This window comes from Eurypyga helias, unplaced genomic scaffold, assembly GCF_000690775.1.
Source record: "Eurypyga helias isolate BGI_N326 unplaced genomic scaffold, ASM69077v1 scaffold11388, whole genome shotgun sequence".
Classification (NCBI taxonomy): domain Eukaryota; kingdom Metazoa; phylum Chordata; class Aves; order Eurypygiformes; family Eurypygidae; genus Eurypyga; species Eurypyga helias.
The window spans coordinates 14,273-31,729 of NW_010267590.1; the positions used below are offsets into that span (position 1 = coordinate 14,273).

At 37.5% G+C, this 17,457-nt stretch overlaps 1 protein-coding gene across 1 annotated transcript in view; it reads left to right on the forward strand.

Moving 5' to 3' along the window:
• The window catches only part of TTC7B (tetratricopeptide repeat domain 7B), a gene marked incomplete at its 3' end in the record, with an annotated part of 70,815 nt that overhangs the window by 12,523 nt on the left and 40,835 nt on the right, over window positions 1–17,457 (forward strand). The window contains exons 2-5 of the mRNA XM_010157476.1: window positions 3,652–3,730; window positions 6,028–6,200; window positions 10,735–10,798; window positions 15,940–16,077. Coding sequence (XP_010155778.1) covers window positions 3,728–3,730; window positions 6,028–6,200; window positions 10,735–10,798; window positions 15,940–16,077 — 378 coding nt within the window. The remainder of the gene's footprint in view (window positions 1–3,651; window positions 3,731–6,027; window positions 6,201–10,734; window positions 10,799–15,939; window positions 16,078–17,457) is intronic.

Below are 17,457 nucleotides of genomic sequence, written 5' to 3' on the forward strand. Positions count from 1 at the left end.
GCAAACATGCTTTTTAAAACCAAGAGGCTTCTCGGTGCTGACGGTGACAAATACATTTGTGCAGAAGTTTGCTATTGCTGGCCTACATGCTTATATTAAGGTCTTCTGCTCCTGCATTTAAAGCCTGTCCTTACTGCCCCTGAATTGTCTTCCTGCACTTTCCTTGTGTCATATCTACAGTTAATGATCTCTCTCTCTGTTTAGGAGTGAGCATCTTTGCATAGATGCAGTTAAAATGTTTTCATTATTCTAAAGAGAAATGCTGCCTGAAGTTTTCAAAGGAGCACAAAAGTAGATGTTGCATCATAACAGTTCATTAGGTTCCAACATAAATTGTTGGGGGATAGGGTCCAAATATGTAGACGGAGGGTGCAAATTAGTCTTAAGAGCATCAATCTGTATGGACTCTGAATAGTAGATTGTACTTTTAAGTCCTGCTTCTCAGTCTTTAACTGATAGAGTGCTACTTAAAGAGTCAAAGTAGGTGTTTTTCTTGAAGATTTAAAGCAGCAAACATTTTCGTTAGTCTTTAAAAACTGGGAAGATGAAATTCCAAGGACTTGACTCAAGCATGTTCTGATGGGGTGCAGTCATGGAAACACACACACGTAACCAGCAGTGTCCATCTGGGGGCTGTCTTTGTCTTGTCTGAAAGTACTGAAGTGTGTCAGCTCTGAGTCTGTGTTAATGTACCTTAATATTCCTTGTCTCAAGAAAGAAGGGATCTCAAAGTCGTTTACAGACACTGTGGGACGATGTTTACTAAGTTAACCTGCCCTTTTGCTCTGGCATTCGATCACCACGGGCAGAACTGCTAACATGAAGGCACATCGTAGCGCAAAGTGGGTGAAAGGTGTGTGCTTCCTAGGAAAAGTATCTGCCGGAATAGCTGCCATCCTCTTCTCCCCAGTGGTACAAACAAATACAGGAAATGTACTTTGCTAGAAGCAGTGCGGTGTGGAGATCTACCATATTGTTCATGGTATATTTTGCTTCATTACTTGTCTCTCAAAGCATTTAACTCAATTTTTGGGTGATTTAGACTGTAGTTTTGAAGTGAATTTTTTTTTGTATAAATCATGTAGCTGACGCTCAACAAATCTGTATTGTGTTTGTGTTCACTTGTGCAGTGTATCAGTGTTAAATGCTTTATGAAGCAAAAAATTATTCTGTATTTTAAGTGCTGTTTGTATTTTTTTTGTACGATCTTAATGCTTCTTCCATGATACAGTAGAACTTCAGTCACAAGTTTCAATCCTTTGCAGATGCTTATAAAACTGTAATAGGTAACTAAGAACAACCAGTAATGAAGTTCTAAGGACATTTAAAAGTTGCATATTTTTCATAGAGTATTCTTTTTATTCTTGTAACACATCAGAGGCACAGATGTCATATGGAAAAAATGCTAATTCCTGAAATTTCATAAAGACTAAATTATTGTGGTTTGAAGTTCTACTACATAGTATGTGCTTCATCTGTATTGGGAAATTAGTGTTTCAAGCTGACAAGTTCTTGCTCCTTTTTGACAATTTACCAGGGAACACTTCAGTTCTTTGGCAAGTCTGTGTTTTTTAAATCTTGTTATGAGGACACGTGTGACACTGCAATACAGTCCTTGAGAGAAAGCTCCATTCCTGGGAAATATGCATTTAGAGCAGAGGACTTAAAGCTGGGATTCCAGTGGTCTGGTTTTGACTCTAAAATATTTGGCATGCCGTGTTACTGAATGGTATGTAATTCTGGCTTTCCAAAGATGCTGAAGGTATCCATCCTCCACTGAGTTTGGAGGTTTTCTTATAATTTGGCCTATTGACTTTCTGTACCTAATTAATTAGTATATGAAGTTGGTGTAATATTGATTAGCCGCTAGGAGACCTGCCTGTGTCAAATACAGAAATACATATAATCTTTCATGCAGTTGTTTCCATGTTAGATGTATAGACAAGATTAATTTTCTTTAATACCTACTAACTGGTCACTCTGTGGTCGAGCTCTGCTGTAACGTGGATTTTTTTACAAATAATCATTATTACTTGTGTGACTGGTGATTATTTCTTTTTAGCCAACAGGTGGCTTTGACGTTACTATGTAACTTTTAACCTGTTTGTACAGGTTTTGTTATTTGAAAATGCTATTTCTTTTTAAATGAGTTATTATATAATATATTTTAGAAGGTGAACTTGTGCTAGTGAAAGGTGTCTGTCTGCTGGAGACTAAAGTTTCTGAAATACGCTGATAATCCTTTGTTACGTAAAACAAGAGAGATTGCTTCTGTCAAGTAATCTGAAGAGTAATAAATGAGTAGGTGTGTAAGAGAAGTGATGAGAGTTCTACAGTTCTATAGCAAGACGTCTTGCTTCAAACACTCTGGTTTCAGGTATTCTACAACTAAATTTAAAGGAAGTGTCTGTAAAAGTGCTCCCTTTTCTGAATTTGTACAAATTTTCAGTTCAGAAGATCAATATTTTAAATATATTTATAAATAAAGACATCAGAGTAAGGAAGGCAATTTCAGTATCAACTTTGTAGTGCAATGCAGTAGTGCTTTTACTCTATGAAAAGCTTACACAACATGTAGTATTGCTTTTCTCTTCCATGCAACTTGCACATAAAATCACATCTTAAGATAATACAACTATATGACAGAACAGCAATGATTTAACACAAAACAGACTTTTGATCAAATCATTTTGCTTTGCAACTGAAATTCAAATAGTGGAATGACTGTCCTGTTAGGTGTTGATGCTGCAGAATTCAGTTCTTCACCTCAGCAGAAAGCCAGCCCAGTCCTTCACCAGTTCACAAACAAAATGTATTAGTATAAAATAAAATATTGTCAACTGCTTTTAAGAGCAATAAAAAGCCCAAATAGCTAATTAGTATAATATGAGAAAAAGTTCAAGCTGTAAGACCATTCAAAATAATCTATTGTTTGAGAAGAAAGCCAGATCTGCTAAAATTGGTGGTATGAATGATGCCTCTTCTCTGAGGGTGTTGAATCTCTCAGCAAAAGCTGTTTAGGCAGCAGAAGTGGAAGAAGCATAAACAAAGAAACTTAATGTGCAGAAGCCACACCAAAAGCCAGCTGGAGCCGAGAACAGAACACTGATCTCCCAGTCCTCTTCTGGCCACACAGTGGGACTTGCTATGTTTGTGCTCTTTCCTGTCCAAAAAGGAATTACAATTTTACATTACTTTCACTGAGGATTACAAGACTTACTCCATTTTGCTTTCCCTATTTTAAGGTATCAAAGGGCAGCTGAAATGGAATGGCTTTTTCTCCCTGAAGTTTATGGTTTGAAGCCTGATTTAATTGAAAGTTAAAACCATTGTAGGAATGAGAACAACTTCAGTTTTGTTTTTTACTTTTTTGGGGTGCCCACTTACTACACTTTTCCTTGTTTTCTCTTGAGCTGTCGACTGATCATGAGAAAGTTTTTTTTCAATAAACTGGCAAGGAATGTTACAGGAATCAGTGGTGGGGTTCCCAGATGAATAATAATTAAAAAGAAAAAAAAAAGTCTTACAGAAAGGCAGTGACAATATGCAGGAAAAAAAGTACAATAACATAGATTTTACCAACTTCATTAATATATTAAGGTGTTATTACAACCAAGTTGGAATACTGTCAAATTCTGTGTTTATATACAGGAACTTGACGAGAGGAGTTGGTAGATTTAGAGAGTTACTAAGAGCTGTTGAAACAAGAACTACACAAAATCTGCGAATGGTAAGTTATATTAAACCACATTCCTATTGCAGCATCTGAATTTTAGCAGATGGATGAGTTAGAAACAAATAATGAGCTATGCAATATATTGATCAGGATCTGTTGTCTACCAATTTATAAGGTTACATTGCCTGGCTTAAGTGAATGGTAATAAAAATAAAAAGGAATGATAGATATCCAGTCTTTCACCTATTTCTCTTTCCTGTTTGTGGTTATGGACAGAACCTGATTGGTCTCCGAGCATACTTTCAACCTCAAGGGTGTTGATTCATCATTTTGTAATGTAATGGGAGTGAGGACAGAGTGCAGCATTTTTATGTGGGTTCTGTTAACTTGGAAGTTATCAAGTTATCATTTCTTGTATTTTTGTGATAAAGCCTCTTAAAGGAAAACAATTTTTAAAAGTCATTAAGATTTGTTATTTATATTATCAGAAAATAAAACTTTACCGAAGGAGTGAGATTTTTTTTTTATATATATATATATAGAGTAAAGGGCCAAGGCTTACTTTTTTGTAATGCACTCTAATGTAGTGATTTTCAAAATGTCCTAGATTAGTTTCCTAATACTAGACCTTTAAAACTAAGGAAGGTAATTGGTTTTGTAATTAATTTCATAGATTGATGGAATGGTTTGGTTTGGAAGGGACCTTAAAGACCATCTAGTTCCAACCCCCCTGCCATGGGCAGGGACACCTTCCACTAGATCAGGTTGCTCAAAGCCTCATCCAGCCTGGCCTTGAACACTTCCAGGGATGCCTTCAGTTTAATAACTGATTCCTTGTAAGGATATTAAAACTTGTAAATAATAGACTTCCAAATGGTATGGGTATGAAGGTGGAAGATGCTGATCATATGGTGCTGTCCATGGCTTAAACATCACACACCTGTTGCTGGGAAATGTTATTCAGAAATACTGCCAATTCTGATGCAAATGTAGATTTGCCTTCTTTCTACTGCCCTGGTGCTAATCTCCGAGTTTGCAACATGGTGATACAGAGTCATGCAGCTTGCGTGCATATGTATTATACATTAAAAGGAGATTTACCCGATAGTTACAGATTATAAGACAATTTCAAAGCTTTCAGTTAATATTATCTACCTAAATAATATTTGTATAAATACTTCTCCACTTAAATATATGGTACCAAGAACAGTTGGTCAAAATTAACTTTCTCATGTTGATCTACAACCTCGTCTCACTCTTGCTGAGCCTTACCAATAGTAGCAAATACCAGCACCTTCAAGTACAAATTGTCAGCGGCCCCCATCGGTTAGTGTTTGGGCTCTAACTGTCTGTGCTGGGTGACCTTGTCTGACTGCCACATGCGGACCCAGCTGCTCTCTCACCCCCCTTCCTTAACGCAACAGGAAGAAAATAAGATAGAAAAGCTTGTGGGTCGAGGTAACAACAGGGTGTTCGTTTACCTGTTAGTCTCACAGGTGAAACAGATTCAACTTGGGGGAAATAACTTGATTTATTCTTAATTCAAAGAGAATGAGATGGTGAGAAACAAAGGCAAAAACTGAAACACCTTTCACCCACCCCTCTTCCCCAGGTTCAACTTCAATCCTTCATTCCTGACTCTTCTCCCTCCTCTCCCTATGTTCCCACTCCCTGAGTGGTGTGTGTGGGGTGTAGGGTTGTGGTGAGTCCTTATAACAGTTCCTCTCTGGTGATCCTTACCCCTTACCCTTTTCCCCTGCTTCAGCATGGGGTCTCTCCCATGGGCTGCAGTTCCTTCAGGGAATATCAACCTGCTGCAGCATGGGGTCCTCTCAGCAGGCTGCAGTGTGGGCATGAGCTCCACGGGGGTCTCTCCCATGGAAATACCTGCTCCTGTGTTCCACTCTTGGGAGCAGTAGTTGGTGGTTTTGATACTTCAGCAGTAACTGGATTTAACTGATAAAATTGAAAAATCGTTTGTTACTGACCATTGTTTTTGTGTATGTTTGAAGAATTGCACTAGGTACTTGTACCTTTCAAAGAGCAGCATGACTGGTTTTTTGGATGTTTTTAAATAACAGAAAATATGTTCTAGATTACTGGTCTTCCTTAGAGATAATGCCAGTGTTTTGAAGAGTTTGTATTCAGGTTTTCAAGGGAAAATATTTATCTTTACCAAGAGGGTGCTCAGACACTACAGCAGGCTTCCTAGAGAGGTGATTGATGTCCCAAGCCCGTCAGTGTTTAAGAGGCATTCGGAAAATGTGCTGAACTGGTCAGGTAGCTGGACTAAATGATCACTGTAGGTCCCTTCCAACTGAAATAGTCAATTCTGTCTTTCACTTTTACAGACTATAGCAAGACAACTGGCTGAAATTTTGTTACGAGGCATGTGTGAACAGAGTTATTGGAATCCACTGGAAGATCCTCCTCACCAATCACCCCTAGATGATCCACTTCGAAAAGGTTCAAATACTAAGAATTATGCACTCAGTAGAAGACCGCGAGTATACACTGGAGAAAAGTATGGCTGAGTTTTTACCTAACTTGTTTCAATAATTGCAACTGTTACCCAGTGCGCAGGATAATTTACTTTATATTGTTGAAATGTAGAAGGAAATAAGCAATGTGAATGGGAATGTTTCCCCTGCTGTGTGTATATGTATTCCATAGAGAGAACTGGAGTAGCAACATGCTTCTCCAAGCAGAAATTTGCACTATATGCAGGAGACCTTTTGTTCTCAATTCTTAAAATGTTTTGGGTTTGGTTTGTGTTTTGGTTGGTTGGTTGGTGTGTGTGTTGGTTGGTTGTTTTTTTTTCTTACTATATCCGCAGTATATGATAGAGTCAGTATCTCATATTATACCTGGGATACGGAAGAAAACATGAACTGTTTGGCAAATTTGAGACTGCACATTTTAATTTTTATGTGCCTCAGCCTCTGTTCTGCCTTATCACAGAAAGGAAGGAGTTAGCACCGTGGAGATTCAAATTAATCCCTGAAGCATTATAAAAAACAAATTATATTGAGCAAATTATCTAGCAGTTTCAAAGGTAGCTTGTTTCCCAAGGCAGACACCTTTTAATCTTAAGTTAATTTTGACCTTTTTGTTGAGTTTTACACTTTCACTGATTCAGATGAGTGCTATGATGTGGATCATTTTTGTGTAGCATATCCCATGGTTCATTCTAGAATAGCTTTGGTGTGTATCTTGAGAAAACCCATCACCATTAGTATTAGTATTAAAAGTGGATAGCCATTTCCTTGAATTTGAAGTTTTTCTTAAAAGTTAATAGCTTGGGTTTTGTTTGTATCTGATCAGATGAAAAATGGTTTCTAAGGTAAAGTTGTTTTCTTCAGACACACTCTGACAGTGCCAAAAATTAGATGTTGACAAAATTTTGCACTTTATTACAGTCCTTGGGTGTAATTTACTGCCTGAAAGCAACATGCTTGTGTCAAAGCATACTAGTGAAATCTTAACCATTTAGCACTGTCTTTTTTAAATTATTTTTTATTTCAGTGATCCTAAATTTGATCTGACGAAACTTTGTTGCATGCTTGTGTTACATAATATGCAACCTTTTCGCTCCTCTACTTGTATTCCACATGAACAATCTTGTGGGATCTTGTTTTTTTATATATATACACACATATTTAATCTAGTCACAACTATTGCATGCTTAAAAGCACTGTGACCCAGAGAACTGAATTAGATTGTAGCAATGGAGATAATGATCTAGTCAAGATTGGAATTTGCCATAGTAGGACAGTGCTGAGTAATGCAGATGGAGAAGATGCCAATTCCATGTAAATTTAAGAAAAAAAAATTAACAGAAGACACTCTGAAATTTGGAGAGTATCACTGTAGGCATTCAAAATTCAACTGGACATAGTCCTGAGCAACCTGCCAGTTGACCCTACTTCGGGTGGAGGGGCTGTACTAGATGAACTCCAGATACCCCTTCCAACCTCAACTATTCTGTGATTCTGTGAAATTGGTGTGATCTGAGAATCTCTTTCGAGGAGGCTGTTGTCTGTTCCATATGAAAATTTTGACCCCTTTTCTCCAAAGAATTTATTATTATTTATTTTTAATATTGTTGTCAAACTGTAGGATTAAAACCCAGATGTGAGTTTCTAAATTTCAGTCTTGTCTGACTATGTCTAGGATGTGAGGTCATTAAAAAAACTCTTCTGAGTTTAGGAAAAGGTGAAGACATAGAGTTGAACATTCAATTTGCCAAAATATCTACTATGTTTCTCTGAAAATACATAATTAACAAACTATACATGCAGGCAACCTTTTTGGTAAAAGGGAAATACCTGCTCTGTGGATACACCTTGGTCACTGTGCTTAAAAAGTGCGTTTACTGCCCAAACACAAGGAAATCTTTTATGTAGTGTCACACATTTTCTCATTCAAACTACTTGGTTTCACATCCCAAATCCTAAAGAACAATCTGTTCCTCTCTTAAGATATAGATGCCTTATTAGTTAATATGAAAGCTTTTTTCCAATATGTGACCTTGTTGTTATGTGCAAAAGGGTCTGGTTCTATGGGAGATTGCTTGTAGAAGTAGTCCTACCATCGATTCTGAAGAGATGTTTTGCTTTAGTGTTCACAGTGTCTTTATATGGGTAGCTTAAAACACTGTCATACTGTAGGCATTTGGGTAGTTTAACTGCATTTAATTTCCATTAATGAATACTTTATACAGTAACAAGGCTACATAATTATGATGTCACTATAACTAGTAAGTAGAACAGCCTTTGTCTTCAAAGATTTCTGGCAGTACTCATTCCATGATCCAGAATACTTACAGCATGTTTCTCAGTCTGAGTCTTTCAAACTTAACATTCTTCATTCTCAGCTCATCATTGTGTAGAAACATGCCTTCTGGCAAAAGTGGGGCTTTGTTCAGTGTAATTTTCTTGTTCTTGGGACATGCAAGAAAGCAGTTCCACTATTTCAACAATGGAATCGAGTCCTTTTCTTTTGTCACAGCAGAGTGATTAATGCCAGACCAGATAAAACATGTCTAGCCAAGTGTCTCATCGCCAGCAGTGTTTGAAAGCCAGTACCTGAGAAAATAGCAAGACAGACATGTAGGAATCTTCTTCCTAGGTATTCATCTGACCACCAGCTCTGAGTCTGAGATGTACTGGGTTTTTTTCTAAACATGCTGCCTGATATATTAAGTAAGTGTTCTTTTGAGGATGGTGAATGTGATTTGGCTAACACCAGGTATGATTTTATAGATCTCTGTGTTACTGCCTTCTTCAGTTTTCTTTGTGCTCAGTTGAAGATGTGTTAAACTTCTTGGTTTGGTAGCCATTCCATGATTCTAGTTGCCTTTTTTACTCTGCCCTATTACCTTAAATTACTTTACTCCTATGCCCACATCTGTCAGGAGATACAGAAAATGTCTGAATTCTGTCAACTAAATTGAGCTTTTTGCATACACAAGTCAAAAGGAATTTCCCAGTGATTTCTGCATGAATATAATCTTCCCTTTTTGAGACAAACATCAACTTATTTACCAAGATATATTCAAAGTTGTAGCAGAAAAGAATACTTGCTTTCATTTTGATAAGAGACTTCTGAGTAGTTCTCTTTGGGACAATTTCCCTTTTTTTCTCTGAGAAAGTAATTTGTCCAGCAGCTATTTCCAGTTGTTATTCTGCTTTCTGGGAATAGTCATTTGAGTTAAATCTACTCCCAGTTTACTGAATTCTGCACTGAAGACTGGGTAGGTAAATGGGGAGCGCGCTGACTCCTCATTCCCTGTCCTGAGTGATTCCTATTCATAAGTAACTGTGTTTTGAAATTTCTCTGTTAAGTAAAAATAAAAAGTCTTCTAAGATTTCGAATACTCCTCAAAGTCTTGTGAGCAATTTGTACTGATTAAAAAATAAAAATTGAACAACAAAAAACTGCCCCGAGGTCTCAGCTGCTGTAACCACCATACATTCACAATCTTGCTTTCAAACCGCCTGGAGTTTATATGTGGTTTAGTTTCCGTTACCTTTCAGGCATTTAATTACTGCTTAAATATCTAGTGCTTAAAAAAAAAACTCAAAAGATGTTTTTATCTCGGGCAAGTTTAGTTTCCTGTCTGTAATTTTTTGTAGTTTAAGCATCCTTGGGACTATAGGAATTTCTTATTAACAAGAAATCATTTTCTTCATTTAAACAGTTAATTGTGGAACTGTTGGTCTGAAAACTGGAACTAGTACTTGTGCTAATACATAAACAATTTGGAGAAAGAAATCTGTAGGGTTAAAACACAGTCACTGTTTGTATGTGTGTGTGAGAGAGAGAGAATGAATGAGTTCCTGCCAGGCATGTACCCAATGCAGATCACTGTTCTGTGTCCGCAGGCATAGGAAGTATTCAGAAAACATCCAGTGTTCCAAGAAAGCAGTAAAGCTTAATAACTAGTCCTGTGCAAACCTTCAGTATTAAATCATGAGGAAGTGCACTTTATTAAAGCAAATATTTTAAGTGCTTGGAAGTAACAGTGGTTATGGCAAGGAGGCAGAGATTGCCATGGCTCTATTTAAAAACATTCACAGCTATTGAATGCATCAGGAAAACAATTCTCAAGCATATTTGATGAAAGACTGATAGATGTATTTATCCACATAATGCCTAAAATACAAAAGTTATCTTGTTCTTGTAAGAGAGTTCCTCGTTGCTGACCTTTGTATCAGTGATGTAGATTCAGCACAGATAGTTTAGGTGCCAGAGTCTAGTTAAACTATGTGTATGGTACTTGCAGTTGTCAAATTATGTGCAATTTTGGGATATTTGAATGTGTTCAACTCTGACAGCTGTGGTGGTTTTGTTCTCTTCCTGTGTTTGGCCAACTTTTCTGAAATGCAAATTTAGAACATTGCAAAGAAATGTAATTTAACCAACCGTTTTTTCTATGCAAGTTACTCTGTTCTCTGTTCTGGAAATTTTCCAGTTTTTTTACAGTACTCTTACTATATTTGTGTAAGCTACTCCTGAAAGTGATGCTTAAATAACTAAATTCTTGTTTTGAACAGCATCTTTTGTCCTCAAGAAAATACAGAAGAAGCCTTACTGTTGCTGCTTATTAGTGAATCTATGGTAGGTAAAAGGGAGTGAATGTGTGTGTACTCCATGTGTGTGTTTTCCTTGTTTGCTTGGGGTTTTTTTATAAATGAAGATAGAACTTTTTTTGTCATGTCTCACTTTGACTTGTGTTTTATTTTCTGTTAGGAAAGCAGGCAGTTACTCCTGAAACTCAAGCTTCTGTTCCTCTGAGCCAGCAGGATGAGGTCTACAAGTGTTACAAATAGATTTTCCCCTTTAGGGTGGCTGAACGTAGCCTCCTCCTAACCACAGGCAGGGGAACACAGTGTCAGGTCTTTCATTTGGCATCAGTATGAACCATTGTTACACCAGCTGGTTGCCAGTCAGACAGACTCAAAATGTAATTTATTTTTGTTGTAAAAACAAATCAAAAACTACTAGATGAGCATAATAAACATAGCCAAAATGTATTCTGCAATGTGCATTAAATGTCACTCAAATTTCTAAATAATTTTTAATGATATTGGCATTCAGCCTTTGCTGTTGGATTTGGGTTTTTGTCCTAATTTCTTCAATAGGTGATTCCTTTCAATGGCATACTTGTGCCTTTTATCAGCCTTTCACATTTTCCTCTACTATGATTTTACTAGTCTTCTGTCAACTGCCATGTACTGACATTCTCATACCAGGTCAGTTATATGTGCTCAAATGGCAGGAATGAAAAGCTGTAATTTTTGCTGTTTTTCTAATTGGAGCAGTGGAAGCTCTAGAACCTCAGGCATCATGTAGTAGTCTGTCTCACTACACAATGATACTTGGTCTTTTAAGTTCTATAGACAATTCAAACGCTTTTATGCTCTGGCATAATTTCTGTTTTGATACATTAAACAGGATTGGAATATTTTAGTGAACGTTATCCTGTTTGAACTATTTTAAAGTGGCCAACACTTACATTGTAGTGCAAACTACTTTCCTCATTCCTAGTGATCTGCCTTGCAATGTTCATGACAGGATCTGTCACCAGAAAACGAGACTGAGCAAACACTTCCACACTTGATGTTATGTACTGCAGTTATGAACTCACCACTGAAAGGGGTCCCCTGTCTCTATAAGGTGCCTGAGCAGCTCGTGGCAGTATACAGAGTTCTGATGTGAACTGTGCTCATGGTGTGAAGTGGAAGCAGTCCCAGTTCTGCAGGATCTGACTACCAATTACTGTATTTGCAGGTGTACTTCCTTGCATGTCACCATTAAGAAGCTAAAAAAACCCAAATTAAAGTACTGCCCTGTTAAATCTCCTTTTAGGTTACTTGCAGATTTTCCTGTGTGAATTAGATCAGCCTAATTATAGCAAATGCTTGTCACTGTAGGACATAAACCTTACCAACTTTTCAGTATTTTTTCTTTACAAGTAAATGTTGCAGGTTATCTCAGGCGGAAGAGTTTGTTTTGGGGAGTATAAAATATTTCATGATTGACTGACTTTGGCTGAGTCATTTGTTCAAAATAATTAGGGGGGGGGAGATGAAGCATAAAAATATTCATCGAAACAAACTTTATCTTTCTGAGAGTTGAGAGCTGTTACTTCAGCTTCAGTGCATCCTAACTTTCACTGTAGTAGCTATGAAGTATTATGTGATTTATGATTTTCAAACCAGTGTTTGTTAAAGAAATAAGAAGAGTTACAGAAGACTGACTAATCATTTGTGGATTGAGATGGTATTGTGTTACTAAAGTAGCATGATCCCTTCCTTGCATTGTCTGTGAATTAGTAAAAACAGAGATAACATGTCAAGACCAGTCCTTCAAGGATTTATTCAAGTAAATACTGGAAAACAGAATGAGGATCTGACATATAAACAGCATTTTGAGTAAGTAAAAGTGATCAAATCACTTCCCTGAAACTAGCAGTATGATTTAGGGCTTGTATATACACAGTGGTGCACTCTAGCATCACAACTTCTTCTTAATTGAATTAGATCTATTGCAGCATATATCCAGAAAATAGAATCATGCTGGTGGATTACAAATGCTACCTCTGTGTCACCTTGAGTTCCTTTAATTTCTGAATTCAGAAAGGATGCTTTAAGCAGGATTTAAATTGTAATATTTATGAAAGAAATGCTTTGGGAAAGATCATTCTGTGCTTTTCAAGTGTTCTAATTCTCTTATAGGTACATTTCAGAGTACAAAATATCTCCTTTAGCCACATGACTGCTGCTACAGTGTATTGTCATGCATGAGGAAAGTCAGCTGTAACCCTGCCATCACTCTTACTCTCCTTGTATTCTAGCCATTACGCTTGCGAAGTATAGACCAGCCTTTGCATATCTAGACAGGAATGAGGAGAAAGATGGGATCAGAAGGACTTAACATTTTCACTGTGTGCATGTTGCTGCATGTCAGCTGAGTTGCAGTAACAGAATCACAGAATGACTGAGGTTGGAAGGGGCCTCTGGAACTCATATTGTCAAACACCCTTGCCCAGGCAGGGCCACCTGGAGCAGGCTGCCTCTGTGTCCAGATGCCTTATGAATATCACCAGAGAGGGAGAGTCCACCACCCCCCTGGGCAGCCTGTGCCAGTGCTTAGTCACCTCACAGTAAAAGTGTTTCCTGATGTTCAGAGGGGGAACCTCCTGTGTTTCAGTTTGTGCCCACTACCTCTGGTCCTGTCACTGGGCATCACTGAAAAGAGCCTGGCTCCATCTCCCTTCAGGTATTTGTACACACTGATAAGGTTCCCCCCTTGAGCCTTTCCTTCTCCTGGCAGAACAGTCCTAGCTTTCTCAGCCTTTACTCATAGAAGAGATACTCCAGTCCCTTCTTCATTCCAGTGGTCATTTGTTGGACTGTCTCCAGTAGCTCTGTATCTCTCTTGTATTGGGGAGCCCAGAAATGGGGACCCAGTACTCAGGAGTGGCTTCACTACTGCTGAGTAGAGGGGAAAGATTGCCTTCCTCAACCTGCTGGCAACATTCCTACTCATGCAGGCCGCAATACTACTAGCTCTTCTTCGCTGCACATTGCTGGCTCCTGTTCAACTTGGTGTCCACCAGGACCCCCAGGTCCTTTTCTGCCAAGCTGCTTTCCAGGTGGGACGCCCCCAGCATGTGTTGGTGCATGCAGTTGTTCCTTCCCAAGTGCGCGACTTTGCACTTCCAAGTCTTTGTCGAAGCCTTTGATGAGGTTCCTGTAGCTCATTCCTCTGATTTGTTGAGGTCCTTCTAGACGGCAGCATAGCCCTTTGGCATATCATTTCCTCCTCCTAGTTCTGTTCCTCAAACTTGCTGAGGGTATACTCTGCCCTATCATCCAGGTCACTGATGAAGATTTGGAACAGGATCAGGCCTGGTATCAAGCTTTGCAGTAGTTACTGGCCTCCAACTAGAATTTGTCCCACTGATAACCTCCTACTGGGCTCAGGCTTAACATGTTATTCTTAGCTGAAGATAAAGTGTCTGAGCATATCCTTTCTTTCATTGTGGGGGAACTGAGTGTATAGTACTCACGTTTGCCTCAGCCCTCAAGTGTGTGTAGGGTAAGTGTGGCCAGCTGACGCATTGCTGCTTAAGTAATTGTCACTTTATTGTGTCTGAGACTGTGGCAGTTCTGAAACACTGAGCACTTAAGTTTGTACATACATTCTGGTTTACAGTTATGCAGAAAATGATTGTTGAAATATATATGATATCTTTAATACTTGCAAGGCATCCTCTCCTATAATACTGCTTTGGCACTGTTGCCATTTTTTCACAAGAAACGGTAGTTGATAGCTTGTTCTGTGCTTGCAAGGAATTGAGTCAAACAGTGATTAAATGTGGAGTTAAAAAGGAGGAAGTTCTTGAAGCTGACTAAATATTTATGCAGTGTGGAAAGGAACAGCCAAAGACTACTTGATCAAAAGAAAGCAAAATGTCTGTTTTGGGGTGCGTGTGCGGGCGTGTGTGTTTTCAAACCAAGCTGTGGATTATTCACTTGATAAGTCCCGAAATGTGTGTGCATTTTATGCTCCATCTATCTCTCTGAAATTTTCTTTCAGTATTTAATTATTCTGATTTTGAAGACATTGAGTGTGTTCAGAGCTTAAAACGTTATCCTGTTAAAGCAGAGAAACAATTTATGAGCTTTCAATGTGTATCATTCCTCTCCTCTGAAAAAGGGGGTAATAAGATGTCCATTAAAATTTAGTGTATTTCAGTAAATGTATTAAGGAAGCCAGGCCCTGTGTAATTAAAAAAAAAAAAAAAAAAAAAAGGAAAAAAGGGTGGAGGATGAAAGAAGAATCTTTAACTTCTGACTTCAAACTACCAGGTATACTGGCATTTGTACCAATGGGAATAATAAACATCAAGATATCTAGGTACAGATAAGATATGAAGATAAGGTATTTTCAGAGGCATGATGGTATTGTGGGAGGAGTAATGGGGATTTGAATATAGGCAGTCCTAGCTACTAGGAGACCTGAGTTTCATACTTTGCTCTTTAACAGGATTTCTCTGTGAACATGGTCAATTCATTTAATTGAATGAATTAAGGCGACCTCAGCCGCCTTCTCAAAAGGAAAAGTTTAATTAAGGAATTAGGTTTGCAAAGTGCCTTTCACAAAACAGGATTGAAAGTACAAAGCCTTACTACAAACATGGTCCGATTCCAAACCTGTTCTCTGAACCAGGGACAGTTTTTGCTTGTCACTAATGACTCCTGAGGGTGACTGTGTGGTTGTTCTGGGAAGGTTACCACTCACAAGTGAGAGCATGGTGCCATAATGTTATGAAGAGAAAAGCAATTGATTGCTGTATTTTACAAAAGATGGAGTAGAAGATTTCAAGATCCTTCTTAATATCTTTTACTTGTATACAAAAAATAAAATTACATTTTGAAAGATGAATGTAGAATATATTAAGAAAACCCTTATTTGGTTTCTGAGAACCAAATTCTAATTTTAAATGCATTACCTAATTCATGTCATTAGAATGAAGTAATTAAAAATAGATTCATGTGGAAACACAAGTCTTTTCACTACAGTATAACGTTGGTGATTCTTTTTATCTATAAATTAGTAGCAGATAGTATCACTCTATTACCTATATTAACTGCTGACTGTTGTTCTGAAGAGAACAGGAGTTACTTGAGCAAAAATATAGGTTGGATTACAATATATGAGTTTGGGGTTTTTTTCATGCTGTGTTTCAGGCTAACCGTGATGCTGTACTGAGCAGAATACCAGAACACAAAAATGATCGTATCATCAGTTTGCAAAGTGCATCCGTAGTCTACGATTTACTTACCATAGCCTTGGGAAGAAGAGGCCAATATGAAATGCTCTCAGAGGTTTGTCGATAATAGTGAATATTCAACTGTGTCTTTGTTGCTTATTTCTGTTAGTCACGTTAATTGTGGTAGAACTTACAGGCTAAACAAACACAGGACATTGTAATTCTGACGACTGTATAAATACAGTAGGTATTTGCCACCTCAAAAAGTATATGGTCTAAATTTGTACCATTGAGAAAGGTGTGACAAATGTTGAGGGGCAGAGCAATTCATGTTTTTAGATGGGGGGAGGCATGGATCTGCTTAAAAGGATACACGTTAAATGGAGATGACAGGAAGGAACGACAAAGGATAAAAGCTGTTGGGGATAGAAGTGTTAGATGTAAACACCTAGAAAAAGGATTTGTGATGTTTTATTTCAAAAGAAAACTTTCCTTTACACCTCATAATATTTGGAGTGCTCCAAATTCCTCCTAGTTTGTAAAAATAGCTTTGAAGTTAATAAAATGGAAATGTAGTACTTTTTCAGATCTGTAGGAAAGTGTATTCTCTGTCTCAAATGTCTTCTGTTTGATTATGCAACTTCCATGTATTTCGTTACATTGTGGCAACTTACTTCTTTAGGAAATTTTCAAGCATTGTTAACAGTTTTATATCTGAGAAACAACTACAGGTCTTTGGGCAGAGCAGATCTTTCTTCTATTCAAAACAGGGCTGACCCAGCAGCAGGATACTGAAGTCTATATACCTGAAGTCTAACTAAGACTCATTTTAAGGTCTATTGTTGTTCCTTTTTAATCTGGGTCTTTAATCTTTGTAGTTATGTTCCATCAAAATTGTGTGTATATTCTTTTGAAATTGACACATTCTCTCTGAAAAATAGAAAATAATTCTGTTTGAAAAATAATTTTCAATACAGAATTATTAAAATGTGTTTATTATATGTTCATGAAGTAACTGTTCTGAACATTAAAAAAATCATCTTATGATTTAATAGACAATAGTTACTTTAGCATGCAGCTACTCTAGATATAGAGCTGCAGCCAGAGCTTATCAGGAAATGGTTAGAACATCTCATATTCCAGTTCTTGTCATTCAAAGCACAGTGGAAAATACAGACTTCATGAAATTCTTGCAGTTTAGTGGGTGGCTAGAGGATATCTGCCCTCAAATCCTGTCTGAACAGGATAGTCTGAAACCTTTATAACTTAGTGTACTTATATATTTTATATGTATATATGTAATAATACTCATATACTTAGTATACTAAGTATTACAATAAACACAAATTCAGAAATGTAAAAACACTGTGTTCAGTTATGTAAGAGGCGTGTAATTTTTTGCCAGCTTCATTCTCTGTGGGCTAATTATGATTGCTCTAGTGGATCTGTTGTAGCTTCAGGTCAGAAAGCACCATTACTCTAAATGTGGCAATGG